Source organism: Hippocampus comes, unplaced genomic scaffold (genome assembly GCF_001891065.2).
Source record: "Hippocampus comes isolate QL1 unplaced genomic scaffold, H_comes_QL1_v1.1 scaffold231, whole genome shotgun sequence".
Classification (NCBI taxonomy): Eukaryota; Metazoa; Chordata; class Actinopteri; order Syngnathiformes; family Syngnathidae; genus Hippocampus; species Hippocampus comes.
The window spans coordinates 20,720-47,351 of NW_017804877.1; the positions used below are offsets into that span (position 1 = coordinate 20,720).

At 40.9% G+C, this 26,632-nt stretch overlaps 3 protein-coding genes across 5 annotated transcripts in view; 2 read left to right on the forward strand and 1 right to left on the reverse strand.

Moving 5' to 3' along the window:
- Window positions 1–8,267, forward strand: part of ddx51 (DEAD (Asp-Glu-Ala-Asp) box polypeptide 51) — a 25,282-nt gene extending 17,015 nt beyond the window's left edge. Inside the window, exons 10-16 of the mRNA XM_019881489.1 lie at window positions 862–1,060; window positions 1,153–1,268; window positions 1,360–1,476; window positions 5,611–5,712; window positions 5,827–5,890; window positions 7,221–7,355; window positions 7,934–8,267. Coding sequence (XP_019737048.1) covers window positions 862–1,060; window positions 1,153–1,268; window positions 1,360–1,476; window positions 5,611–5,712; window positions 5,827–5,890; window positions 7,221–7,355; window positions 7,934–7,957 — 757 coding nt within the window. The 3' untranslated portion in view covers window positions 7,958–8,267. The remainder of the gene's footprint in view (window positions 1–861; window positions 1,061–1,152; window positions 1,269–1,359; window positions 1,477–5,610; window positions 5,713–5,826; window positions 5,891–7,220; window positions 7,356–7,933) is intronic.
- A 373-nt stretch (window positions 8,268–8,640) lies between these two features.
- Window positions 8,641–15,678, reverse strand: chchd1 (coiled-coil-helix-coiled-coil-helix domain containing 1). Of its 3 annotated transcripts, none has more exons than XR_002169608.1 (4): window positions 15,372–15,678; window positions 13,778–13,896; window positions 9,124–9,304; window positions 8,641–9,091 (listed from the first exon to the last, which is right to left on the reverse strand). XR_002169608.1 is itself a non-coding variant. In XM_019881503.1 (3 exons), the coding sequence occupies exons 1-3, from the start codon at window positions 15,508–15,510 to the stop codon at window positions 9,194–9,196; spliced, it is 369 nt and encodes a 122-aa protein (XP_019737062.1). In that variant the 5' UTR covers window positions 15,511–15,678; the 3' UTR covers window positions 8,641–9,193. The 3 variants fall into 3 exon arrangements, 1 of the variants encoding a protein (XP_019737062.1); XR_002169610.1 differs by having other exon boundaries at window positions 8,641–8,800; window positions 8,911–9,304; XM_019881503.1 differs by having other exon boundaries at window positions 8,641–9,304.
- A 5,397-nt stretch (window positions 15,679–21,075) lies between these two features.
- pcca (propionyl-CoA carboxylase subunit alpha) overlaps window positions 21,076–26,632 on the forward strand; it is a 57,732-nt gene continuing 52,175 nt past the window's right edge. Inside the window, exons 1-3 of the mRNA XM_019881477.1 lie at window positions 21,076–21,228; window positions 21,655–21,732; window positions 22,309–22,356. Of these exons, the coding sequence (XP_019737036.1) occupies window positions 21,172–21,228; window positions 21,655–21,732; window positions 22,309–22,356 (183 nt within the window). The 5' untranslated portion in view covers window positions 21,076–21,171. The remainder of the gene's footprint in view (window positions 21,229–21,654; window positions 21,733–22,308; window positions 22,357–26,632) is intronic.

Genomic DNA, 26,632 nt, shown 5'->3' on the forward strand with positions numbered 1-26,632 from the left:
GCCATGTTTCAATGTTGTTGACAGACGACAGGCCAAACGACGCACGCGCTCAACGTGAATATCGCGAGAGTTTGCACCGATGTAAACCCTCTACACAAAAATGTAGAGGGTTGTTTGAAAAAAATGCCGACCGTAAAGTTTTTTTTCGACGTAGAAATTCTCGGTCGGTCGGGTTACCGGAAACACACTACTTTTTTTTCTACGCCTTACGGGCAGATGCCAATTCATGTTTATGAATCGACTGATACAGTAAATATTCCCATCCCCGGAATTCTATGAAAAGGAATATCCTTCACCCGGAACAAAAGCCTGTGCATTAACATTTTGACTACGATATTACATGTTACCGGAACTTACGTAAGCGGAAATTCCACTACCCGTAACCCGGATTGAGACGTCATGCCGCGGGAGCTTAAATACACGCAACGCCCACCCGATGCTACGGAACGACGACACCGAGACACATTTTCACTTCGCGTTTTTCCGGAAGTTGTGGTTAGTCATCCAATCTCATTGGACCTCAGTGAAAGACTCATTCATTTTATTGGTCCATGTTTTTCCTGCGATGGAAAAAAAAAAATTAAAAAGCCGCTTCATATCACACGCCACAGTGTTGGAAATGTGGAAAAAAAGTAGCGGCTTGTAATCCGGAATTTACGGTACACAATATGGTGCCACTTTGGGGGGGGGGTTGTAAGCATTGATTTATTTATTTGTTTGTTTGTTTGTTTACATCATGAGTTTTCATACAGCAATTTGAGCTCTTTGCCCACTGCCCCACAATATCTTGATAATGATCATATCATGAAGTTCATATGCTGACGTTTGGTTTTGACAGTTGACTCACTTTCTCCATTATAGCTTGTCTCCTCCTCAAATGCCACTTCAGAAGCTGCTTTTCTCTGCCACACTCACCCAAAATCCAGAGAAATTGCAGCAGCTGGGCCTCCATCAGCCAAGACTTTTCAGATCTGCCAAGACTGAAAGTTGCTGTCACGTTCCCGAGCCAACTATGGACTCACATGAACCTGAGCAGTTTGACTTCCCCCAAAGTCTGACGGTTAGTTTTCTGTGCATGGAGGCAAATGGACTGTCAAACTGTGTGTCTCTGAATCAATTGCTTGGATGGTTTGTTTTTTTGTATATAAATAGGAGTATTACCTGCCCTGTACGCTCAGCAAAAAACCTCTGATCATCCTTAATTTGATCCTGCGCATGAAGCTCAGACCCATTCTTTGTTTTGTTAACTCCAAAATGACAGCTCACAGGTTAGCGAGACACACTGTTTTATGTGTTAGTGTCAGTGTTAAGTATCCATGCTATTTAATGTCTGAATATCTTTGCATCTGTTGGAATCAGACTTCACCTGCTGATACAGCTCTTTGGTGGCGTTCAAGTCGCAGAGTTCTCCTCGAGGCTGTCTCCCAGAGAAAGAAAGAAGACGCTGAAAGAATTTGAACAAGGAAAGATAAACCTGTAAGAATGCACAATCCTTGTCACACTCAGTGCGAGTTTAAAAACATCGTGACCACATTCAATCTAGACCCCTTGCTACATATTCAACATTTCCTGTCTTTCGATTCCTACTATGCCTATCCACAAAATGAAATATATGTAAATCATTGTTGTCTGAAATTATGTGTTAGTAATCCCGATTGCCTGAAAGAGCAATTTATCGGGACATCTATTAGTGTAATTAGGCACAAAATAAAATGGTAAACATAAGCATGGCACCATAACATGGTGGGGGCATGTAGTGGTGATGTGACCAGAGGTAATGGGTAGTTTTTCTTCATTTTGATACAATGTCAATTACCTGTGCACTAAACTCCATTTTCAATTAATTTAACCCATGTGCGTTGAGTTTTTTTTTTTAACGACACATCAGACAAAGGCACCATAATGGAACGGTGGCTTTAAAGTGTAATATCAAAGTCATTTCTAAATCCTTTTTTTTCTTGCGACCACTCAAAATGTTCAGTGGCATCAGACCTATCCATACATATATAGTTTCTATTTACTTATTGAGGTTGGTGCCCTCTATGGACATCAAAGCAATAAAAAGCAGTATTGTGCTATGGGTAACTATCATCTGCATATAAGTAAAAAACAAAAACATTGAATTCGGACTATTCAATATGGACAAGTTAGCGCCTTCAACATGTTAATAGATCATGACATAATTTTAGTTTGTATGTCAACAGTCCTGTTACGGGATGTTTTGGTGCTTGGGATGTTTAACCCTTTAAAGACCAGAACAAAGCTCGTCTGAAGAAAATAGTCAGCAGAACATAATGTAAGAAATTGTAATCGATAGATAAAATGTGTGTGTTTTAATAATAAGACCACCCACCATAGCAAAATACTAAAAAGTGGGGGTGAGGGGGAAATTATCCACATCTTAAATGGGGTCTATGCACATAATCTCCATTTGTGGACCATATGCTTCATTAATTTCAACCCTTGTTGAACTAACCTTCACAGACATCAGCCTTTATGTATAATAATAATCACCACTAGATGGTATAGGAACACTAACAGGGAAACAACCCAAATGGGGAATATAAAGAAACTGTAATACAGTCAAACCTCGGTTTTCGTACTTAATCCGTTCCAGAAGACTTTTCAAAAACCGAATTGTTCGAAAACCGAAACCATGTTTCCCATTGGAACCAATGTAATAATTTTTAATCCGTTCCAACTCAAGAAAACAACTTTTTTAAACCACTTTTTTTTACAATTTCACACCATAAACTGTACAACTGTAATAGGAGAGCAGGTAATATGTAAAATACTGTACAAACAAACTGTAATATGTTTTATTTTCACCAATTTTAACATTAACATTATAACAAAAATTGAAGGAACATCTCTCTCTCTCTCTCTCTCTCTCTCTCTCTCTCACTCTCTCTCTCTCACTCTCTCTCTCTCTCTCTCGATCTGCCGTGGGGCGTGAGCCTATCCCAGCTGTCATCAGGCAGTAGGCGGGGCATTTCGGCATCCCGAACTCCTTCGCCAACACAGACACACGCACACCTGACTCATATTTCACGATCAAATCTTTCTTAAATTCTATAGTTTTGCGCACTATTTTTCTCTTTTCTTCACCAGGTTTACCACTTCCACTTGCTTTCTTTGGTGCCATGATTAGGGGCTGATACACGATGCAAAATTAACAGTCCATTATTACGTAGTTCTCACCAAACACGTCTGCTTTTTTAAAAAAAAAATCTTTATTGAACAATACAAACTCGTCTGTTCACAACGGACGCTACAGGACACCAGAGTGTTGATTATGTGCCGTTGTATTGAAAACTGCCGGTCGTAAACAAACTCACGCACTTCACCAGTGCTGCTGGGGCAAACCATTCTGAAAAGAGGGGGGTTTCACTCCCCCTAACAGAAGCGTCTCACCAAACACGTCTGCTTTTTTAAAAAAAAAATCTTTATTGAACAATACAAACTCGTCTGTTCACAACGGACGCTACAGGACACCAGAGTGTTGACTATGTGCCGTTGTATTGAAACCTGCCGGTCGTAAACAAACTCACGCACTTCACCCGTGCTGCTGGGGCAAACCCTTCTGAAAAGAGGGGGGTTTCACTCCCCCTAACAGAAGCGTCTCACCAAACACGTCTGCTTTTTTAAAAAAAAAATCTTTATTGAACAATACAAACTCGTCTGTTCACAACGGACGCTACAGGACACCAGAGTGTTGACTATGTGCCGTTGTATTGAAACCTGCCGGTCGTAAACAAACTCACGCACTTCACCCGTGCTGCTGGGGCAAACCCTTCTGAAAAGAGGGGGGTTTCACTCCCCCTAACAGAAGCGTCTCACCAAACACGTCTGCTTTTTTAAAAAAAAAATCTTTATTGAACAATACAAAAACGTCTGTCGCAATGGACGCTACACAGGAAGCGAAGCTGAGAGGAGTGAAGTGACGCATTCAAGTGCGCTCAGTTAGTTCGAGAACCGAAATTTGTTCGTCATCCGAGGCAGAAAAAACTCGAAATTTTTGTTCGAAAACCAATTTGTACGAGAACCGAGACGTTCGAAAACCAAGGTTTGACTGTACCATATAAAAGGCACATCAGATTGTAGGGCGCACTGTCAGCTTTTGAGAAAATGGAATGCTTTTAGATGCGCCTTGAAGTGCGGAAAATACGGTAATATTTAAAAAAAAATGTTACTTTGAGAAATCCGTGCCTCAAATGGCATCTTGGTGGGCGGGCACGGCCCCCTATGGCCCGCCCAAAAAGACGGGTCCGACATATGGTGTGGGACGGGAACAAGGAGCATGCAACACATTGAATTATAGACAGCTGTTCAAATGTCAACCAAGATAAGATTTAGCTGCCAACACAACCAGCATTGGCCACTAGACTGACTGGCAATGTGGAAACTTTTTTGGACAGTGAACGAATGCTCCTCCTCTTGTCCGCTTTGAATCAAAGTGAAGTCACTCCCTCCCGCATACAAACACAGTGAACACGCACGTGACGTGCAGCCCGTCGTGATATTTCACATTTGGTCGAGCGATATCAATTGGTCTGGCTGGGGACGGCCGCCACACAATTTTGAACTCAGATAACGATGTCCCAACTTCATTAGAATTTGGTTTATATTAGCACAGGGGTACCAACAATTTTGTCACTTTGTGTATTTAATGCCATGGGCCAGATTATTAAAAAAAAAAAAAAATCCTGTGGGCTCAGCATCCACCTACGATATGCACTCAATGTCCAACATGATGTACATATACACGGTCTCATTTGTAACGGTCCATCTTCCATTGGCAGAGATGAAAGTCCTCCGGATTTTCCCGGAATTACGGGTTTTTCAAATTTTTATGAAAATCTCTCCGGAGAATTAAGGAAAATTTGCCGAAAAATTAATCCGGATATTAGTTGACATCATTGAACGAAGACGCGTTTGAGTTCGTTGTTTTGCTTTCACGAGCGTAGCCATGTTGAGACACTAACACGAGTAACAGGAAAGAGATTTTCGTTTCTTTATAAACACATTTGCTAAACACCATGGGAACGTATAAAAGACACAGTGGACAAGACAGTTGTCGTAAAAAATATATTTGGACAAAAAGGGAAACACACAGATTGGCAGAAAAACGTGTCTGTCCGACTTCGAGTGTCGTCTCGGCTAGTTTAGCTTAACTGTTGTCATGTGTGTTGTCATGTGTGACGTCGTGTGTGACGTCGTTGCGTCGGCGCTGATTGGTTGAAATCAAAAGACGAGCTTGTGTACATGTTTGCGCTGAAGCACGCACAGCAGAGAGCAGCGGACTATCGACTGCTGAGGCTCGTTTAACTTGAGTGGCGTCGCCACAACAGCAATACCCTCGCCTCGCATTCTCATGGCCTCGCCATATCTCGGTGATTTTGAAATTTCGTCGAGAACGAAAGCCACAAAGGGCGCAACGTGTGCACACAAAAGGAAGATTAATCATTGAATGTCGAGTATTTGAATAGCGTTTTGTGTCAACTAATTCATGCGTGATCGGCCAAGTGTGTTTGCGCTCGTGTGTGTACATACACACATATATATATATATATATACACACACATTTCATCTCTGCATTGGCTTTTGAAGGTTGATTAGCACGGATGCAGCGGCCAGAGGCATTGACATCGCTGGGGTCAAATGTGTTGTGAACTATGATGCGCCACAGTACATCAGGACATACATTCACAGGTGAGCCCTCATATGCTGATGAAGCTGTGAAAGTAATCCTGCATTCAATTGCTTGACTTGGTTTTTTTTCATCCTTAAACTGTGGTTTCATCATTTCCCCGCTTCTTGTCTCAGAATTGGAAGAACTGCAAGAGCTGGAAAACCCGGCCTGGCCTTCACCTTTCTGCTTGGAATACAGGTTGAACACATCCACGTTAATACATGTCTCCCTCACAAAAAGTTAGGGATATTTGTCTTTAGTATGAAATTTCACAATGTACCTGAAATACACTTATCATGAGGTGAACTTGATTTGACAGTTTCTAAACTTTTGATTGCACATCTTATTGTTCTCTAACAGGGAGCTGAATGACAGCAGTCACACCAGGTGTTTGATCTATCAAGTGATCAACAAATTTCTTGGTTCATTTATAATTGGTCTGTTCAGTCCTCTTCATAATGCTGTTCGTATTACCGTGAGACCAAGAGAACACCAAAAAGGATGTTCTCTGAAGGATCTAGCCCAGTGGTTCTTAACCTTGTTAGAGGTACTGAACACAACCAGTTCAAATGCAGTCACCGAACCCTTCATTAGTGAAAAACAAAAACATGACTTTTTCCAAATTCAAGACATAAAAAAACGGATTTATGAAAAACTGGAAAAAAAGTAAATCAAATTTCAAGACATAAGTACCGGTATATGTTTTTTTAATTACACGACGTACTATTACGACAGTCACACGTTGACTACTGAGTGAACTAAATTTCCCGCAGCACTGATTTGGACAAGTAATGGAATGTGATCATCTGCAGCCAGTGATGGTTAAGCAGGCGTGTCGTAACTAATTGACATGTTGAGTCGGGTGTGTCTTAACCTCCATGGCAGAGGCTTCGTCGAACCTCTGAGACCAATTCACTGAACCCCTGGGGTTTGATCATACCCAGTTTAAGAAACCATTGATCTAGCCATTAAGTGTGATTACCTATGGGGAGACTGGAAGAGTCACAGAAATGCATGGATTCGACCAAATGTATTGGTCGATTCATGGATCTCTCACCTCTTGTGAATTTTGCCCTCGAGTTCCATATATAACAAAAAGATATGCAAAAAGTGCTGTATCGCGATCACCGTATTGGGCACCCCTGGTCTAGAAAATTTGGCATTTGGCGACAAATTCGTGATCAAGGCTAATACTCCAACAGTCAGTTTTGGGCCTGACCTGGCTTATAAAGCAGGCAGGTAACAAGGCCAGATTTGAGACGAGTGAGACTCGTGAGGAAACGCCCACTCACCGCTGGAGACTGAAACAAAAAGCAAACAAGACAGGATCATGTCAAGAAGAGAAGAAGTGAATGTTAAAAATGGACCATCATGAACCGGACACTTTTGCTCGAGGTAGCCCAGCCAGGTCTCCAGAAAACTTGACTCCTTAGCATCTCTGGGTCCTCCAAACCCCTCCACTGCAATAAGTTGTCTCCTCAGGTTGTCCAAATAACTGGCTGAATCAAAGTTTCTGTCGTTCCCTCAGGAACAGAACTTCCTTCAGATGGTGACTGAAGCGGGGAGTTTGGGGATCCGAAAGCACATTATTAAACCTGAAAACCTGAAGAGTTTGGAAGACCGATATGAACAAACGCTACGGGAGCTTGCTACTGTCATTAAGGTAGTATTGCTGAATGTTAATGGGCTTAATTCAAATGAATGAGTGTAACAGTTCATTGGGTGCAAAAGGTCCACAGAGAAAAAAAAATTAAAACCAAAATAAACAATTTAAGAAGTAATACAATATTAATTTCTGAGTGCAAATATACATTCACTCTCACAGGACCAAAAAGTTAAAACTTGGAAGATTGTCCCACAAGAAAGCAGCTTCACATTCTGCTCGTGCAGATTCTAGGAGAGCCAACAAGCATATCTCACCTTGAGAAACTAGTGCTCCGGCGGCTTAGTAAGGCTGTACAGATTCTCCAAGGTACGATAGTTTCTGACCATGTAGTACCTTTAAAGTGAAAAGGAGGATTTGCAATTAAAATCTGAATTTTACAAAAAAAAACATGCAGGTAGCTGATACTCGATCAATATGATCAGTGCTCAAGCTACACTTTTTTGGACCAGCTCAAATGCTGTTAATACCTAAAAAAACAAAAATCCAGCTCAAAGGTCATGGAGGAACAAAAGCCAGCCATGTACAATAATTTTATTCTCTTGCTCACCAATAAGCTGCCTCTTCATTTTTTGCAGGAAGAAAACGTTAACCGGAGATGATGCCCTCTTTTGTGAGCTGACAGAAGATCACTTTATGAATGGAAAGCGGTCTTTTATTGTAATAATGTTAATGCAAAATACAACACATTATTGTGCTTTAACAGAACAGATTTGTTTAATTTGCTGTCGGCCAAATTACGGCTTTGCCCATTCTCATATTGAGACTACAATACAAGGTAGTGTAGAAAGGTTTATGAAACTGCCCCAATTTTAAATGAAAGACTGCTAAATTACCAGACTGAATGAGAATCAATGCACAGTATGTTGTGTGATTGGTTAATAAATCCTTTTTAAAGTGTGGTGAAATCAATTTTAGTGTGGTGTGGGTTTAGCTGCTCATCACCATAAATGGCGCTTTTCACAGGTTACCCTCTTAACTCATTGTTTTTCATACATTATTTACATTATTTTGGTGACCACTGGGTTTTTCTTTCATGAACAGAGGAGTACTGTATATATTTTGACATCTGTAAGCATGGAATGCCTCTCCCTCTTCCTACCAGTACTTTGGCAACCAGTACTGTACTTTGAATGAGCCTGACTCGCCAAGCAAAAAAAAGTCCTCCTTGGCGCGCGCACACACACACACACACAAATATCAATGACCACCCTTCACGAGTATCCGACAACATAAAATAGGGCCGGATGTCAGCCCTATACAATAAGTGGTGTTGGTAAACAGATAAATATCAATATGCAAGATTTTATTTCTATAAGGCTCTGCCATTATATTTTCAATCGCTCATTCACAACCTTCTGACAAAATGACTTGCCCGACTTCAGCGTAGGCAACGGTTGCACTCCCACCGAGTGACTATGAACTAAGAACGATGTGTCCTGCAACTGACCGGCAAATCATCCCTGGTGTTGTCCGCCTTTTAACCAAAGATGGGATATGATCCAGCTCAACAGAATGAGCAGTAGAGAAAGTGGTTGGATTGTTTCAGAATAACATTTTATGGAAGCAAATTCATATTGTGGTGCGTAAGGAAGAAAAGTGAAAGATAAAGAAAAAATATTGCCAAGCAACACAAAATATTGAAATAACATTTTCATTGTTATTAATGGACAATGCCCAAATATTATGTAAGTTTATACGGGACTCAGTCGAGTAGCTTCTTTCAAACTTTCATACACATTTCCGGTCCACAAGATAAATATCACTGACACTTTAAAATGATGAAACACTGTTACAAGGCTCAACAGTGTGGCTTATTTTCAACATCAATCAGGTTCCTAGATCTCAAATCGTAGAGTGGGATGTCTCTTCAACAGGGTGTTGGTTTGTTTTGGTGTCAGACGTCCTCCTTGAAGAGTAGTTTCTCCTAATGTATTCTTCATTGAAGCCTGCAAAGGGGAAAAAAAGGATTTGTTGCCAATGTCTTTTAAATCATATTAACGTGTGTGTGTGATTTATGACTTCCTCATATGTTTATGCCACATTTGTTTTGTATAATTTTGTGAAATTGTCAGTGATCTCAGAAGTTCACAACCCTAACAAGTAGAATGAACTGTGCATCAAACTTTGGGCGATAGTTTCATAAATTTGTTCAGCTCTGAATTTAATTATATGTGGGACAATTCACATCGAATTTCTTTGCAGTACCGTATTCCTGTGAAACACTCATTTTTATCGCAACCTAACCAAAATGATAGTTTGACGATAATCTAGTTGAACCCTGGTTCACAACCATTCGGTCTGCCGCTGTTCATTTTCAAATTAAAAACAATTCATCTGTTCCCGTCATGGGACAAAGTCACCACTGGGCACGGATAGCACCAATCACCCTGAAAAAAACGACAGCCAGATCGTGGCCGGGACGTTGGTTCTGATTCTGTTTCAGGACACCTACCTACAGTGAAACTCCTCTAGAACGAAACCTACATGGGCGAAAATACCCCCTAATGTGAAAAAAAATCTTCATGCATTAACACCATTCCCATTCTCCTGCCCCCCATACGATGAAAAAAAACCCTGTTGCGTTATACGAAATTATTTTCTCTGCTCCTGCCTCGCGAAAACATTCACTACAACGAAGTGTAATCCAACAGCGACCTCTACTGCTTCGTTCGGAAACGGCAACAGCAACCACCACACTGGTTTACATAGTGAACGATGTTTATTTCGGTCACAGCTGCGAGTTTCCTGAACGTAACATACTCATAGCTCATCAGTCGGCATCCCGCGGCTCCGGAGCCTCATGCGGCTCTTTCATCCTTATAATGCGGCTCTGATTGGCTTGGGAAAATAAATTACTAAATTTTTTTTTTTTGTATTTAATTGAAGTGTGTTTTATTTGTGTTAGTTTTTATATTATTTTAGTTCTAAATTTGAAGATTATTGTGATCTTGAAATATTAAAATATTAATTAAATTATTTGATATTATTTTTTCGTCCCTCAAAATAGACGTCACACTGCGGAAGCTGGTATACCCGCTGAAACGGCGTCTATTTTGAGCGACTTTCAACCCCGGCAAAGCCAATGGAGAAATGTAAGAAAAGAAAAATATCTCAAGAAAATAGAACATTCAATGATGCCTGGGCAGATTCATTTGCATTTACCTCGGGCGAGAGTGGCCTACCAGTATGCCTAATTTGTGGAGAAAAACTGGCTAACAATAAACGGTCAAATGTCGCAAGACATTTTAACAATACACACAGAGCCTTTGCTGAAAAATATCCAGAGGGAGAAGAGAGGAAAAAAGCTGTTTCGGAACTGATGCAGAAGGCTGACCGGACGAAAAATCAATTCAAGAAGTGGGTGAAGTCTGCAAATTCAACTACATATGCAAGCTTTGTGGCCGCATTCAGACATTAGTTATTTTTTCAAGAATTCAAAATGTGTTCATTACATCGGTAAAATTTAATTTTCTCCGTAGCACTTCATAAGACATAACCACACTATAGTTGTTTATACAAAGTGTAAAGGTAAGAAAAAGCAATATATACAGTGTTATCTTCATTTTAGATAAGATAAATGGATATAAGGATGACGCCTCATGGCATTTTTCTGCTTTCGTTTGCTACATGGACAATTTAAATTCAGCTTTTTAATTTATTTGAAAGAGACATTCATTGTTAGTATTTTTCAAGAATTCAAAATGTTCAAAATGTGTTCATGAAATGAATAAAATGTAATTTTCTCTGTAGCACGTGGATTTCATAAGAAACATGCTGCGGTAAAGTAGTAGAAGTTTTTTTTTTTTCATTTTAGATGTGCGGCTCCCAGTGTTTTCTTTTCCGTGGAAACCGGGTTCAAATGGCTCTTTCGGTGTCAAAGGTTGCCGACCGCTGAACTAGAGTGTAAAATAATGAAAATGTCAAAATGTGTGATCTCTAATTTTAACCCAGCCGCTGGGGGGCAGTGCCCTCCCCTGGGGGTGCACTGTTCCCCAGTGCCGGTCCCAAGCCCGGAGAAATGGAGAGGGTTGCGTCAGGAATGGCATCCGGCGTAAAACTTTTGCCAAGACGACCATGCGAGTTGGTAGGACGGTTTACAGGGGCGGATGGAAATTACTGACTCGCTGTGGCGACCCCTGAATAGGGATGTGCCGAAAGGAGAAGAAGTAGAAGATACTGTGAGCTGGTTTAAGGCGGTCCACCGAGACCCGCTCGGGTTTACCCCCCCATGTCAATGGAGGAAGGGGCCCTCATAAGGAGGGCGCAAGGGCCCTCTGTGCCCATCAGCGCGAATGAACACATAACTAGCTGACAGGAGGTCCTTGGGCACGTGAGAACCTGGAACACCATGGCAGGAAGTGGGCAGAGGGGCAAAAAGTCTGGTATTGTCCAAGAGGGTGGAGTGTGGCGCCGTGGCCGACCAAGGAGTAGAAGCAGTCGGCACAAAATCCCCAGGCACCCGCAGAGGCTGGCCATAAACCAGCTCCGCAGAGGAAGAGTGGAGATCCTCCTTAGGCACCGTCCTGATGCCCAGCATGACCCACGGGAGTCTGTCAATCCAGTTGCCGTTCTTCAAGGTGGCACGAAGAGCAGCCTTCATCGACCGTTGGAAACGTTCGCAAAGGCCGTTGCACTGTGGGTGATACGCTGATGTGCGGTGCAACTTCATCCCGAAGGTGTCTGCCACTGCAGTCCAAAGCTCAGAAGTGAACTGCACGCCGCGATCCAAGGAAATATCCGCAGGGGCGCCAAAAAGGGATATCCAGGTGCCAATAAAGGCCCGCGCCACGTCGACTGATCTAATGGACGACAGCGGGGCGACCTCAGCCCAACGTTTGGCGCGGTCCACCATAGTTAACAGGTGAGTGTACCCTCCGAGAAGAAGGCAGGGGGCCACCCAGGTCGACGTTAACATGGTCGAAACGTCGCTCAGGCACGTGAAAGTGTTCCAAAGGGGCCTTGGTGTGATCACTGCTGTTTTAGGCAAGTCAGGGGGGTGAACGGGCACCTGATGGTAGCCCCTAACGAGGTCAACCTTGGAGAAAATCACCTTGCCGGCTAGGTGAGTTGAGAAATCCTGGATGTGCGGCACAGGGTAGTGGTCGGGCGTTGTACCGTTGTTGAGAACATCGATAATCTCCACAAGGGCGGCAGCCGCCATCGGGTTTAGGGACCATGTGGAGAGGAGAGGCCCAAGGGCTGTTAGAGCGGCAGACAATCCGCAGGCGCTCCATGTTGTCGAACTCCGTCTTGGCAACAGCCAGCTTGGCTGGGTCCAGGCGTCGGGCGCGGGCGTAGACCGGTGACGATGTGGTGTTCCACCCCATGCCTGGCAGTCGCTGAAGTGAAGGTGGGCTGTGTGAGTGCAGGGAATTCAGCAAGCAGGCGGTGGTGGAAAGCGTCTGTGAGGTGGAGTATGGTGAAGAGGCGGATGACGTCTGCCGGGCCGAGTGCGCACGCGTAAGAACAAAAAGTGGCAGCGTCTATTAAATGTTGATTTTTCACGTCCACTAAGTCCATGAGCGCACAAAAAAATCCACCTCCAAAAGAGGTACAGCGTGTCGCGCTGTAACAAAGTTCCAACTAAAGCGCTGCCCACCGAAGCAAAGCTCCACGAACTAGTGTTAGTGCCTCAATATGGCTACGCTCGTGAAAGCAATACAACGAACTCAAACGCGTCTTCGTTCAATGTTGTCAACTAATATCCGGATTATGCAAATTTTCCTCAATTCTCCGGAGAAATTTTCATAAAAATTTGAAAAACCCGGAATTCCGGGAAAATCCGGAGGACTTTCATCTCTGATTAAGGCAGGAAGAGCTCTGATATGCTGGAAGAGAGGGTAAAAGTGATCAAAATGAAAGACGGAGCAAGCAAAATAAAAGACAATATCCAAGAAATTGATGTAAGTGAAAGTGAATGCTGATCGTAAATTTCGCAATTTCTTGCCCTTTTTTTCTTTCTACACTGACAATATGAAGTGTCAAATAAGTGTGTGCTCATACTTATGCACTATTGGAATAAAAATAGAGTACACATACGTTTGTGTGTGCATGTACACATACGTTTGTGTATGTGTTTGTGTGCTTACATCTGAGATCAAATTTGCTACAGTGAAAAACCCCCTGTTGTGAAAAATTTCTTGCTGCAAACATGATTTCCTTGTAGAGGAGTTTCACTGTACCAGTACCTATAATTCCACGTGTCTCTGGATGAAATAGGTAAGCATACAGTCTCCGTCACCAAAATGTGCAGAGCGTGTTGCACCGCATATCAGTGAACGGGAATGATAGGGGAAGCTTGCGAAAAAAAAAAATGGTTTTGTGTCATTTTTGTACTCTAAAATTCACGATACAGTACTTGTACTTGGTGGAGGGTTCCACTGTTCAGCGTTGCAACTGCCTTATACATGTAAACGTACCTGAGCCTTTCCAACACAGGAGTAGAAATCATCCATCTCTTTGGAGCACAGGCTCTCCACAAAGTTGTTCTGTTTCCAACAGGCCATCATGACTGACAACTCTGTGATGCAGGTGGCCTCTGTAAAAAAAAAATATATATATATATATATATATACACACACACACACACACACACACACACACACACACACACACACACACACACACACACACATTTTTTTTTCAGCGCGTCAATCGACACAACATTCCTATCTAGTCTTATGGGAAACTTTTCAACGTACAGTTAACATCCAATATCAAGTAAAGTGTCCAACTGTGACAGAATTGTTGAAAGTTGTTTAATTGACCAAAGACGCCTTTGTGACCTGCAAACTTGTATTCTTCTGTTGCAATCAACATTGGTATGAGAACATTATGCATTTGGGGAGGAAAAAGTACACTGTTGCATACAGTACTGTTCACAATACGAGCTGTGTTCCGATGGAAGGTGAATCAGTCAGTCTCTGACGGACACCAATTTTACTGACAGACTGACGCCTGTCGGAAACTTTGAAACACTGATGGCATACGCGCCGACGGAAGTGATTTTCAGCTATGACTAACCCGACAAGCACAGACAACCTTTGGCAATGTGTAAGAAAACAGTTTAAGAACGTGTTCTAAAGGCAGCAATTTCACGGGCTCTACTAGAAAAAGGTACCTGCCAATATCCCTTTAGGACAAATATGTCCAAAGTCTGCCCGGGGACCAAATGTGTCTGGGTTTCAAAAACCACCGGCCTACAGCCTCTGACATAAAACTAATAATATGCGGCCTGTCAGCACTGTTGACCACAGTAAAAAATACACATGTACAAAAAAGCTGTTGTATATTTGTACAGATCAGATCACATTAAAGATGGAAAAAATTCTAATATGGGCTTGGTTTAAATGTTATGGCATGTGTAAGGCAAGGGTGTGTAGACCTAAATAAATAATCATTATACACAAACTAGACATTATATTCAATTGAATTATTTTATTTAAAATTTCTATCGAGTACAATATAATAGATTTCTATTTTCCAGACTAAATTCGCGCATGACGTATAGTGTATTGTGTTGCTTCTCAGAGAGGCTGGAAGGGATTAATGACATTACTTTGATTAGGGTAACACGGGAGTGAGTTTTCACTCCCGTCCCATCCCACTCCCACAGAAAACGAGTCCCGTCCCGTCTGAGACCATAGTTAAAAAAATATATCACGTCCCTTCCCGCCCAGGTGAAATGAAAACGACCCCCATCCGTCCTGCGACACTCCCACTCCCGTACAGCTCAAGCTACAGGTATAAGTTTCAAGGTCAGCTCCGTTACAACAAAATAAAAGACTAAAGTTGCATTCACCTGTTGATTGACAAGTTTCTCGCCGCCTTTCTCTCATGGACTATATTTCATGCAACATTTTATTTCCCTAATTGGATTATCGTGCTCCCGAAGCCGGGCGGATTCCCGAAAAAAAAATCATCTTTTAATCAACATTCAAATGTAGTTATGATCGTGGCTGTATGTTCGTAATATATAAAATCGGTGTTACCGTATTACAAGCAAAGGTTTACCTCCTTTTTTGGGTTTGCGGCTGGTCACTGAATCTTTCAGGACAAGAGGTTTGTTGGGTTTGAGTACAGGTTTTCCATTCTGTTTGCAGAGCATCCGGCTGACCTTTTCCTGAAACAAAATTCCACCCTGTGCCGCCATTTAATTGCTAAACAGCGCAACTTCTGAGCGATATTGAGGCAAATCCTTTTTTAAACGTCAAACAGGTAATAAATACTTTTGACTCGCTTTTTACTCGGCAAATAGAGTTTCATTTGGTATTGCTTGTCGTCTTCTTCTTCTTCGTTGTTGTCTTCTTCGTTGTCATATTCTTTCTCTTCTTTGTAAGTGCACTACCGCCACCCATTGGTGTGCGATTCTTACTGCTTCATTTCAGAAATTGGATGGGCGGACGACTCAATAAATAAATAAATAAATATTAGATTTAATTGAACCGCGCTTAATCGTGGGTGTGCCGGGACCAAGCCCAGTCTTCCGGCAGTGTGTGCTTCGTACACTCTGAACTGGTTGCCACCCAATCGCAGGGCACACATACACAAACATGTAGGCAATGTTCCCTCTCAACTGCGTACTGGTTGCGCACTCTCAGCGCAATCGCGGCACTCACAGTCCTGTACTTGCGCGTGTGCTCTGCTCATACCCGCTCCATAACAACAATGCGGCGGAGAAAAGTGACGCTAATGTTAACCCTTGATCACGGCGAAATGAGCGAGCAGTGAATGTGATACGTCGACGCCCCAAACCAAAATAAAAATGAACTGCGGTTCTTTTAAGTTGGAATGGCTGTCGCAGTATGTGCAAATAAAAGAGCAAGCGGTGAAACTGGGTGAAATCTTTTTCGAGTGAGAAAGGTTTGCTCTGCAAAACATGCAAAGTTGGAAGCAAATTTTCCGATGGAAAATATGGACTGAATGGAAGCTGGACTACCTCAAGTGACACATTCAGCAGAAAAGTCATTTGAATGCTGTTGGAATTATACGAAGACTCAAGATGGGAAAAGGGATTGGTACATGATTTCGGGGAGAAAAAGAATCGGCTGTCCCACAGGGAAAAAAAAAAATTCTGACCCTGAGCAAGTTAAAATCCGCATTGACAATATTTTATTTAAGCCATGAAACTTTCGATGAGCCCAGGTGTGATACTGGTGTGTGGCCACAGCGAGCACTTATGATGTTACTCACAGTGGTCCTCGATGTGCTCAGGGAGGTTGTCTGTTTGCCCAGACATATGAAAAATTAGAAGGAACATTGCTTATAGGGACAATTTAGAGCGTCCCATTTACCAACCGTGCATGTTTTTGATTGTGAGATTGTCAAATTAATTTCTCTAACCCGCTCAACCCCCATCAAAAATAAAAAAAACTGGATTATTTTGAAAGTCCTCTTAAAATTCTTCCTATAGGCTATAAAATGCCTCTGTTGAATTCATTACACTCGCTTGAATTTTTTTGTAGCATTATTTCAAAAGACATTGTTTTTGATACAGCAGAAACATAAAAATAACGTTTCCAAGGCTTTTTACAAAAATATTTTTGAGTGCAGAAAAATAAACACAAAAATAAATAAAACTAAAACAAATTGAAGGCAATATAATCATTGGGACTCTTCACATGGAAACAGATTTTTTGTGTTGCAGTTTCCACCAAACCATATAACCTTTCACTTATTTTTCCAGTAGAATTAAAGATTGTAAATATTTGTTTAGCTCTTTTTTTTTTTTTAACATGTTAGTGACGGGCACTTATTTCTCAATTTTCTGGAGTGTATATGATATTTACCCAGTATAATTATTATATTTATCAAATTTGACAACAAAGGGGACTCAATTTTTTTTTTTTTAGCCAATCAGACTTCAAAATTAGTGTGACTACTGGACATAAGTAAAAAAAGATGCTCAATAGTTTCACTGTGTGTATAACAGAAACCACGGCGGTCCACCTCAAACCCAAATCTCATTCGTAATGTTTCAGCAGCTGGATAATAATAATGGCTGATCTTGAATTGCATGTCTTTATCTTTTGAAGGGATTGGCCATTTCAAATATTTTACATTCATTAATAATAACATTTCAACAAAAAGTCCGTAAATCCCACTTTCTTGAAAATACTTTTCGGGATATGGAACTATATGTATTCGGTTTGCGATAGAAAGTCTTTTATCCAATTTATTCTAAACATTCCTATTATGGATTCAAAGTCCTGTCAAGGTTCGAAACGAACCGAATGATGTTTAGGATCCCAGAAACGTACACACCAAAAAAAAAAAAAACCCATAAAAATCCAGCTTCTTTCATCTTAGACAGCTGGCTAAAGTAAAACCTCCCCTTTCTCATGAGCCCCTTGAGATAGTAGTTCATGCCTTCATCACATCCCGTCTCGATTACTGTAATGCACTTTACTTTGGAGTCAGCCAACCCTCCACTAAGCGTCTCCAGCTGGTCCAGAATGTTGCTGCTCGCCTCTTGACTGGTACTCGTAAGAGGGAGCACATAACTCCTACTCTGGCAACCCTTCACTGGCTCCATATACATTTTAGAGTTATTTTCAAGATCCTATTATTTGTTTTCAAATCTTTAAATGACCTCGCGCCACCTTACCTCTCTGAGCTCATCCGCCCCTACATACCTGCCCGGCGCATCAGATCTGCGGACATTGTTAGAAGTACCAAGAACCAAACAGAGGCTCAGAGGGGATCAAGCCTTTTCCTTTGCTGGTCCCTCTCTCTGGAATATGCTCCCACTGAACATTCGGCAAGCCCCCTCGCAGCCCATCGTGAAAAACCACCTCAAAACTCACTTGTATTCTTTGACTCAGCATGACTCAGATTTGACCTTAGTTTTACTGTTTGGTGCCTACTATGATCTTTGTTACTGATTTATTGCTTTATTGTTGTATATATGTTAGTTGCTACATGTACAGCACTTTGTATGCAGTGATGGCTGTTTGAAAGTGCTCTATGAATACAGTTGAGTTGAGTCGAGTTGAGGTAAAAAAAAAATATATTGACAAAAACAAAAGCGCACCGACAAAGGATGAACAGAAATTGCTGGTCAATAATAACCAAGAGGAAACAACACATTAACAAAAAAGTGCTTGCAAAAGGCAAGGAAATAGTTCAACCGCCAATACCAAACGAAATGGCGAGAGTCCAATTCACACGACAAAAGTAAGCTTAAATGACTACACAAAGACTATACTTTGTTGATTTGTCTTTTAAAAATAAAACCATGTCATACACAAATTGATTTATTCAAAATTCATAATCTCCAAACGTAATCCCATTAATTTCTGAGTGATTAATGATCAAATATGCTAATATTTAGGACACAGAATGAACATTTTGGTGATCACTCACTTGATTTTGCTTCTCTCATATTTTTATATTTCAGTCACCATTTGAATCAATTCCACTTGATTGCATTCATTACATATTTTGCATTTCACATTTTCATCTTTTCCCACAATTTATTGGATCCATGTTTCTTTAGTGATGAAAAAGGCGTCCTTTCCTCGTAAATATTTCCATTGTTGCATATTGTATTTTCTTGCCCTTGTTGGCCACAATAGCTATATTATATGCTTGCTCATTTCAAAAGCCTAAATATGAGGTGAAAAAATATTTGAAGTGGCTTTTGCAATATATATATTTTTAATTTCTAATATTTCTTTCAAATTTCCTGATCCGACTTATTACTTTGACTAATATTATGACTAATTGTGAATTATATTTTTCCTCAAACTGTGACCAGTTGTATTTCTACAGCATTTTCGCTAAAGCTACTTTTTTCACAGTTCGAGCCTTTTCGGACGACTACGTTTCCGATTACTGTAATCATGTTCGGAATAGAAATTGAAGAAAAAAAGAAGGCACAATCCTCATACCCACACTCCACTTTTTTTCCATTATATAATCTTGATTGAACATGTCAGATTACAAAAGCATAGAGAACAAACCAAGGAAGTTATTAACACATATGCAGTATCAGAGAGAGACAAAAGAAGAGCCAGGGGAATTTTGAAGAACAATTCTAAATAAAGAACGTAAAGTTACATACAAACATAAAGAACAAAAAACTCTTAACTGGTTTATTGTTTTAAGAATCTAACATAGGATACATGGACTCGTTCGTCTCCTCTCAAAAAATTAAGAAGAGAGGCTTTGAGTGACTACACTTGGATTTGTGGTATGGAATTTTGCTCCAATAACTAATCAATTAATAATAAAGAATTGTTTAAATCAGTGGTGTCAAAAATACGGCCCGCGGGCCGGAACCGGCCCAAAAGGAGGTTGAATCAGGCCCGCAGGATAATTTAAAAGTGAAAAAAATACATTAAAGACACAGAATTAATATTTTTAATAAGGTGCAATTCATTGAGTATCCGCAAGGGGACACTGTTTTGATCAGAGAAGAAGACAACAGCAGCCTCAGTCCGTCACTGAGACAGACCCATGACAGCAGACGCTATCAATAGCACTCTCACATTTACACATTTAATAGCACTCTCCTTAGTTTGTAAGGTGTTGGCAGGGATTACATTTAGATTTTATATGCACGTGTAAATGGTTTAAAATTTCCTTTCTTTATAAATCTTGTTTAATCTTAAAGTGCATGACTACATTTTTCAATAACAATTACTTGTTAAAGTTTGTACAATCAGTGGGATCAGTTGCAATGCATATATGTGAATGATAAAAGTAAATTGCACATTTGTCAAAGGAAATGTTAGGTGCTTCATGAAATGTTTTGTAAAAGATATGTTCATTAAATTTCAGCATTTTCCTAATGTTCTTGTGCTTCTTTATACCAAAACAAAGGAAAGACATATTGTTTTGGTTATTTATAGCAAAGTATGGTATCATTTTAATGGTCCGGCCCACTTGACATCTACCGAGGTCGTATGTGGCCCACCATGTGAAATGAGTTTGACACCCCTGGTTTAATTTGTTTAACCATCTTTGTTGAAGAAACCAAACAGTACATGTAGTAAAGAGTAAAGTCAGAGTTAACATAACTAATAATATATCGGATACATCTTTCCACAACTTGTTAGTGCAGCATACAACATTGCCAGAACATGTGGTTCACAACGTTCCAGGGGACATTCCACACAACAATCAACACAAGTATACTAAATTTAAGAAGATAATATTTGTTAGGATAGTACATGTGTATAATTTTGAAAGAAATTTCTCTTACGTTATTTGTCAAAACTTTTGACAAATAACTTTTGACTCAAAAGACATTTGTATGGCAGAGTCTAGTGTTTTTCCCAGTGTACGGTTGATGACGCTACTTGATGACGTCACATACAGTGTCCAACCTCCGAATGAAAATATGTGTCCTCTTCTACTATGGGTATGAATGTCATAACTTGAAATGTGGGAAAATTGGACGGGGCCATCGATTGAAATGACACATATAAAAATGATATTTTTGTTGTATCTTTTCGGCACTGGAATTCCACCGAAAATCACCTGTTTCCTGGTATTTTGGTCAAATCTGCAATGAATTGTGGGTCATGAACTTTGTCTGAGGGATTGTTGTTGCGTGCTCAATCGAAGTGTAGAACAAGGTCGCAAAATGTGCGAGGGGGCGGGGTACTTTTGACACCCCATGTACACTCGCAGCCTCGGCGGAAATGCGCAACTGAGAGGCGCGTGGGTTTGGGGATTCGACCGAAGAAGAAGAAGAAGAAGAAGAAGAAGAAGAAGAAGAAGAAGAAGAAGAAGAAGAAGAAGAAGAAGAAGATAATATTCAAAACATAAAAAAAGCTAACAAGATATTTTTATATTTGGAGTCAACATGGCGACACGCAGTATCTTGCCACCACCAACCAGATTGCTGTTTGTTTTATTAAAGGTGAGAAGAGTCGTGCAGGTTTGAGATGACAAGTCATCACCTTGTAGCTAACCGGAAAACATTAAAACAGTGCAAACGTCCTTCGTGGTAGACCTCGAACAAATATTCTCTTCTTTTGTCGACTTCTAACTTGATGTTCGTGGTGATGAAGCGTGTCACCAAATGTACCTGAGCAAATAACGTCATTGAGCGTGCTCCCGATTATAATGCTCGATTTTAATTGACACTTTTAATTGCACACTTTTTTGTTATTACAGAAAGAACAATCGTCACAACAATAATCATAATATAGTTGCATGGTGCAGTAGAGCTCTACTGCAAAATACTAAATAATGGCTGTTTTGAAAGTCACACATGAATAAAAGGGGGAGTGTTTGATAAATGTCTATAATTCTTGAAATGACAAAGAGGTGTGGTGTTTTGCAGCATGCCCCCTTCCAGTCTGGATGGTGTGCAATTAACAGCAAGGCTCAGTATTCCACCGCCCCCAATCTGAATGAAAAGGTAATTTATTTATATATATAAAAAAATCTTCAACTCTTGTCTGCTTTTGACTATGTAGTAATTTCTCAGGATCTATTGTCATATAGCGTTGTACCCTAATTCTGGACACTTAAAAAGTTCATTTGTGGTTTAATCCTTGCCACTGAAGAATATTCGTTAAAATTACTGCTTTGTATAATTGAAAATATCTCATAAATCTTAGGAAGCATTTATAGTTTTTGCCCGAAAAATGGCCTGGCACCTATCTTGGATTTTTATTGTGGTTTGTGGGTATAGAAGTGAATGTATTGTTTTGTTTGTTTGGTATCAGGATAAATAAAGACATTTGACAAATTCTAGAAGAGGCGGGGAGGCAAAACGTCATTGTCATTTGCTTTCTATATTTTTTGTGAAGAAAATCTTTGATTTCAGTTTAAGGCCATGTTGCCAGGCTGTAATACAGTACGTTGTGTCTTTATTTTTGCCCCCCACCCCCACTCATCATTGAATACCTGTTTTATGTGTTGTACGTTGTCTTAGTTTTCTCACTGAAAAAAAGATATAGATATAGATAATTGTTTTCATTTCCTTCCACAGACATTTGACAAGATTCTAATAGCAAACAGAGGGGAGATTGCTTGTAGGGTAAGACTGCATGGACTACTTCCAAAAATGTCATTCAACTTAAACTGCAGCTGATTATCTGTTACATATGACACACACGACTCCATGTAGATTTAAAGGAAAGAAAAACTTCTCTCCACATCATACACATGGGCACACATAAGCATCACCACATCCCTTCCTCGCACACGCACACACACACACACACACACACACACACACACACACACACACACACACACACACACACACACACACACACACATCTGCTCAGCCACATTGATTGTAAATGTCACACACCAACATGATCATGACAGAAATTGACTCCGACAGTACGAAGACCACAGGCCAGTCATTTTCAACAATGAATATTGTGTGCAGTGTCTCACCACAAACAAAAATATAAGAATGTTTTTCTCTTACTATGCATGTTGCTTAGCGCCTTAGTGCAGGGACTTCTGGCATTCCTTCTGTTGAACAATACTCTTCAAATCTGGCGTGCATTCCATTGTTGCCACTCGAAGCAGGCACTGTCTGCATGCGAATTGCAGTGGTTACTTACTACTCGGGTCAGCTTGCCACACAGGGCAAACTTTTTTGAAGATCAACTTTTGAAGCGACCAACCTCCCACGATCGACCCAATCGCGCACGTGCAAGCATATACACACACATGCACGCGGGTGCCCAACCATGCACTCGCGCACATATGCACGCATACCACAATGAGCAACAGTCGGAACGGGCTGAAAATGAATGAAAGCTAAAGATACAAAGGTAATAAAAAACTAGCTTAGCGCTTAGCGCCGTTGTTTGCGCATTAACGGTGATTCAGTTGTCGTCTGACTGGTTGCCCTGTATGTCAATCAAGTAACGGGATTGATGATAGGCTGCATCGTAAGTTCTGTTTACTTAGCGCCGTTGTTTGAATGTCAGCGCCACCGCCGGGGCATTTTCGATGCTTGTCATGTGAAAGCCCGGGAGCCGCACTGAACCAGCCAAAGAGCCGCATGCGGCTCGCGAGCCGCGGGTTGGCCACCCCTGCTTTAGATAGATACAAGATATAACCAAGACAGAGAAGTTAAGAACACAGCAATTACTCCAGTGTTGACTGTAGCTGACATCCATAAGCTAACCAATGAAAGTTGTCACAGCATGATTCCAAGCTGAAAAATGAAAAGCCTTTTCCCATCGGTTCAGCGGAGGACCTAAACCACAAGGCTGAAGTAAATTTGCACCCTAAAGTCTGTAGTTAATAAAACTTAAAAACAAAATTTAAAAACTTGCAACCAAAAATTCAGAATATGCAAACAAATGTTATAGCTTCATGTGATTTTTTTTTCTTTTGTTTGTTTTTTTTTTAATTTGAAAACAAAAGCAGCGCTTTTTTACGTTTTCAAAATATTGGTCTTGTTTGCAAATCTTTTTTTTTTTTTTTTTTTTTTTACAAATCCTTTATTGTTTTTTGTTTGCAAACTTTTTAAAAATCCTTTTTTAGTTTAAGTGCAAGTAAAGACACACATTTCTCTCCATATTTTATGGTCATCATAGATATGAACAATAGATAGATATGACACCCGTGTGTCCGGCAACGTTAAAGCTCGAATGGGCAATGCCGCATTCCATGTTGATGGTTGCCACAAAAAACAATGACTGTAATTTCCGGACTATAAACCGCGACTTTTGTCACATGCTTTCAACTTTTCCAACGGCCGGCAGGGAGCGCTCGACTAGAAAAGGTAACAGTGGGACGCTATCATGTGTCACAGTGAAAACAGCCGGCCACGAGAGGGCACACTGGAATGCAATCTGAAAGCTGTGTGGCTGGGTCTATGACAGACTTGACCGAACACAAAATACGCTTTATGAAGGCTTTATTCCCGACTCAACAGAGAAAATGTGCAGCATTCATAAAATAAAAGACTGAGATATGTCTAATGGGACTAACAAATAGAAAAGTAGACAAAAATAGACAACAGTCGTGGCTTGTGAGCACTTTTCGGCATGTTGTATGTGCCCGAAACACGCGGAAAACAACTACCGTATTGGCCCGAATATAAGACTGTTTTTTTTTTTACGAAGAAGAAAAATAAAAAATAGCGGTAAGAAGGAAAAGAGAAGAAAATAATAGAAGAGATAACAGAAAATGGAGAAACGTAGTGACAATCTGAAGAAAAGTGGGTCGAAGATCGGCCAGGTTAACCGGCAGGTGAGGAGAAGTTATGATGTAATTTACATTTCAAAAACCAGAAGCCATTCATTTATGAATGTGATTGCACTTTAGATTTGAATGAGGCAAAATAACATGCTTTTTCTCTCAAATATATTGTTATAATCATTTGTTTCAGATGCACTGTAATTATTTTCTGTATAAACATTAATTTAGTGTTCAAAAAGTCTTTTTTCAAACTTGAGCCTTAAAAAAGAGGAGGTCGTCTTATAATCAGGGCTGTCTTATATTCGGGCCAATACGGTAATCTCCCCATCTTCACAGCTGTTCACACGACCCACCATGCGTCACCGTTCAAACTCCCAAATGACGATATTTTACTCTTAATATCGGCTGGGCTACAATGCCGATTGCAGATACATCAGGTCTGAATAAGCATAGCTCAGCGTTCGTCTCACTTCACTTCGTGGTCCACATCTCACGAGATTTCCCACGATATGATACAACGCTCCTTTTAACGTGACAGTGCTCCAACGAGACAGGATTCACTACAACAGTCATAGAATTATTCACCTGGTTACATATGCCAAAACAAAACCTCCTGAAAGACATCGTCGTGAAAGTTGACACGAAAGCACACACTTGTATTGATAGCACACACTTGGGCGTTGACAACAAAGTAAGCGTCTTGAGAATTGGTTGAGAAATGAGCAAGTTATGACTGAAGGTATTTTCAATGTACATGTGTTGCCCTTAAGGCAGTGCTTCTCAAATAGTGGGGCGCACCCACCCTGAGGAGTGCAGGGCTCCGTCGAGGGGGTGCGTTTGACCTCGGGGAACATGCTTATTTATTTATTTATTTTTATTTTTTCTCCCTTGTCCTCGAATAAAGTGCAATTGCACCTCCACTACATTAGGGGGCAGTGGCACTCTCTTTGGCAGGGTGTGCACAGGGAGCATTCACTCTGTGTTTTGTTTGCAGTGACCATGCGCGCTTTGGACACAGCACAGAGAAAGAGTATGAAGTATAGACACTCAGTGTCGCCGACCGTCAAGTGACACCATGAAAAAATGTTTAACAGGGATGAGAAGACAGGCGGAGAGAGACGGAGATAAAGAGACAAATGAAAGTCTCCCGAAAGCTAAGAAAGGAAGGAAATATGATGAAGCGTATGTAGCGCTTGGCTTCACTGTGACTCCGGTGGGAGACAAGTAAAGACCAGTGTGCTATCTGTGTCTAAAAATGTTGGCAGCGGACAGCATGAAGCCAAATAAATTAAGGCATCGCTTAAAGACATTACACCCCAATCCCGCTGATAAGTTGCTTGAGTTTTTTCAGCGAAAACGTGCCGAATATTGCCAACAATCATCCCACTTTGTGACTGCTACTTCAGTAAACTAAAATATAGGTCCCGGCTACACATTGAACAGGAGCGGAGAGTTGCTGTGTCCTGCTTGCTGATCATTGATGTGATCGTGGCTGATATTAGCATGAGCAATTAGCTTCCGATCAGAGCGTGTGAGGCCTCCGATCGCCGCATATAGTTTTAAATTGGATGGGGGTCGCTGTTTGGCCTTGTGCCATTCAGGTTTGGTCCGTGTTGTAATTCTCAATTTCTTCTTTTCCTTTTTTTTTTTTTTTTTGTCAAACTATTAATAATTTGCAGATAGAAAAATATTCTCTCTCTCTGTCTTTATATATATATATATATAAAAGAAAACTCCTCCTCTCACCCCTCGGGTGGTGCCCATCCCTCATTCAGCTCGGGTCCTCTACCAGAGGCCAGGAAGCTTGAGGGTTCTGCGCAGTTACCTTGCTGTTGCAGTTGTTCCCAGCACTGCACATTTCTGGACTGAGATGATAATTTGCAGATAGAAAAATATTCTCTCTCTCTGTCTTTATATATATATATATATAAAAGAAAACTCCTCCTCTCCCCCCTCGGGTGGTGCCCATCCCTCATTCAGCTCGGGTCCTCTACCAGAGGCCAGGAAGCTTGAGGGTTCTGCGCAGTTACCTTGCTGTTGCAGTTGTTCCCAGCACTGCACATTTCTGGACTGAGATGTCCGATGTTGTTCCCGGGATCTGTTGCAACCACTCATCTAGTTTGGGGGTCACTGCCCCGAGT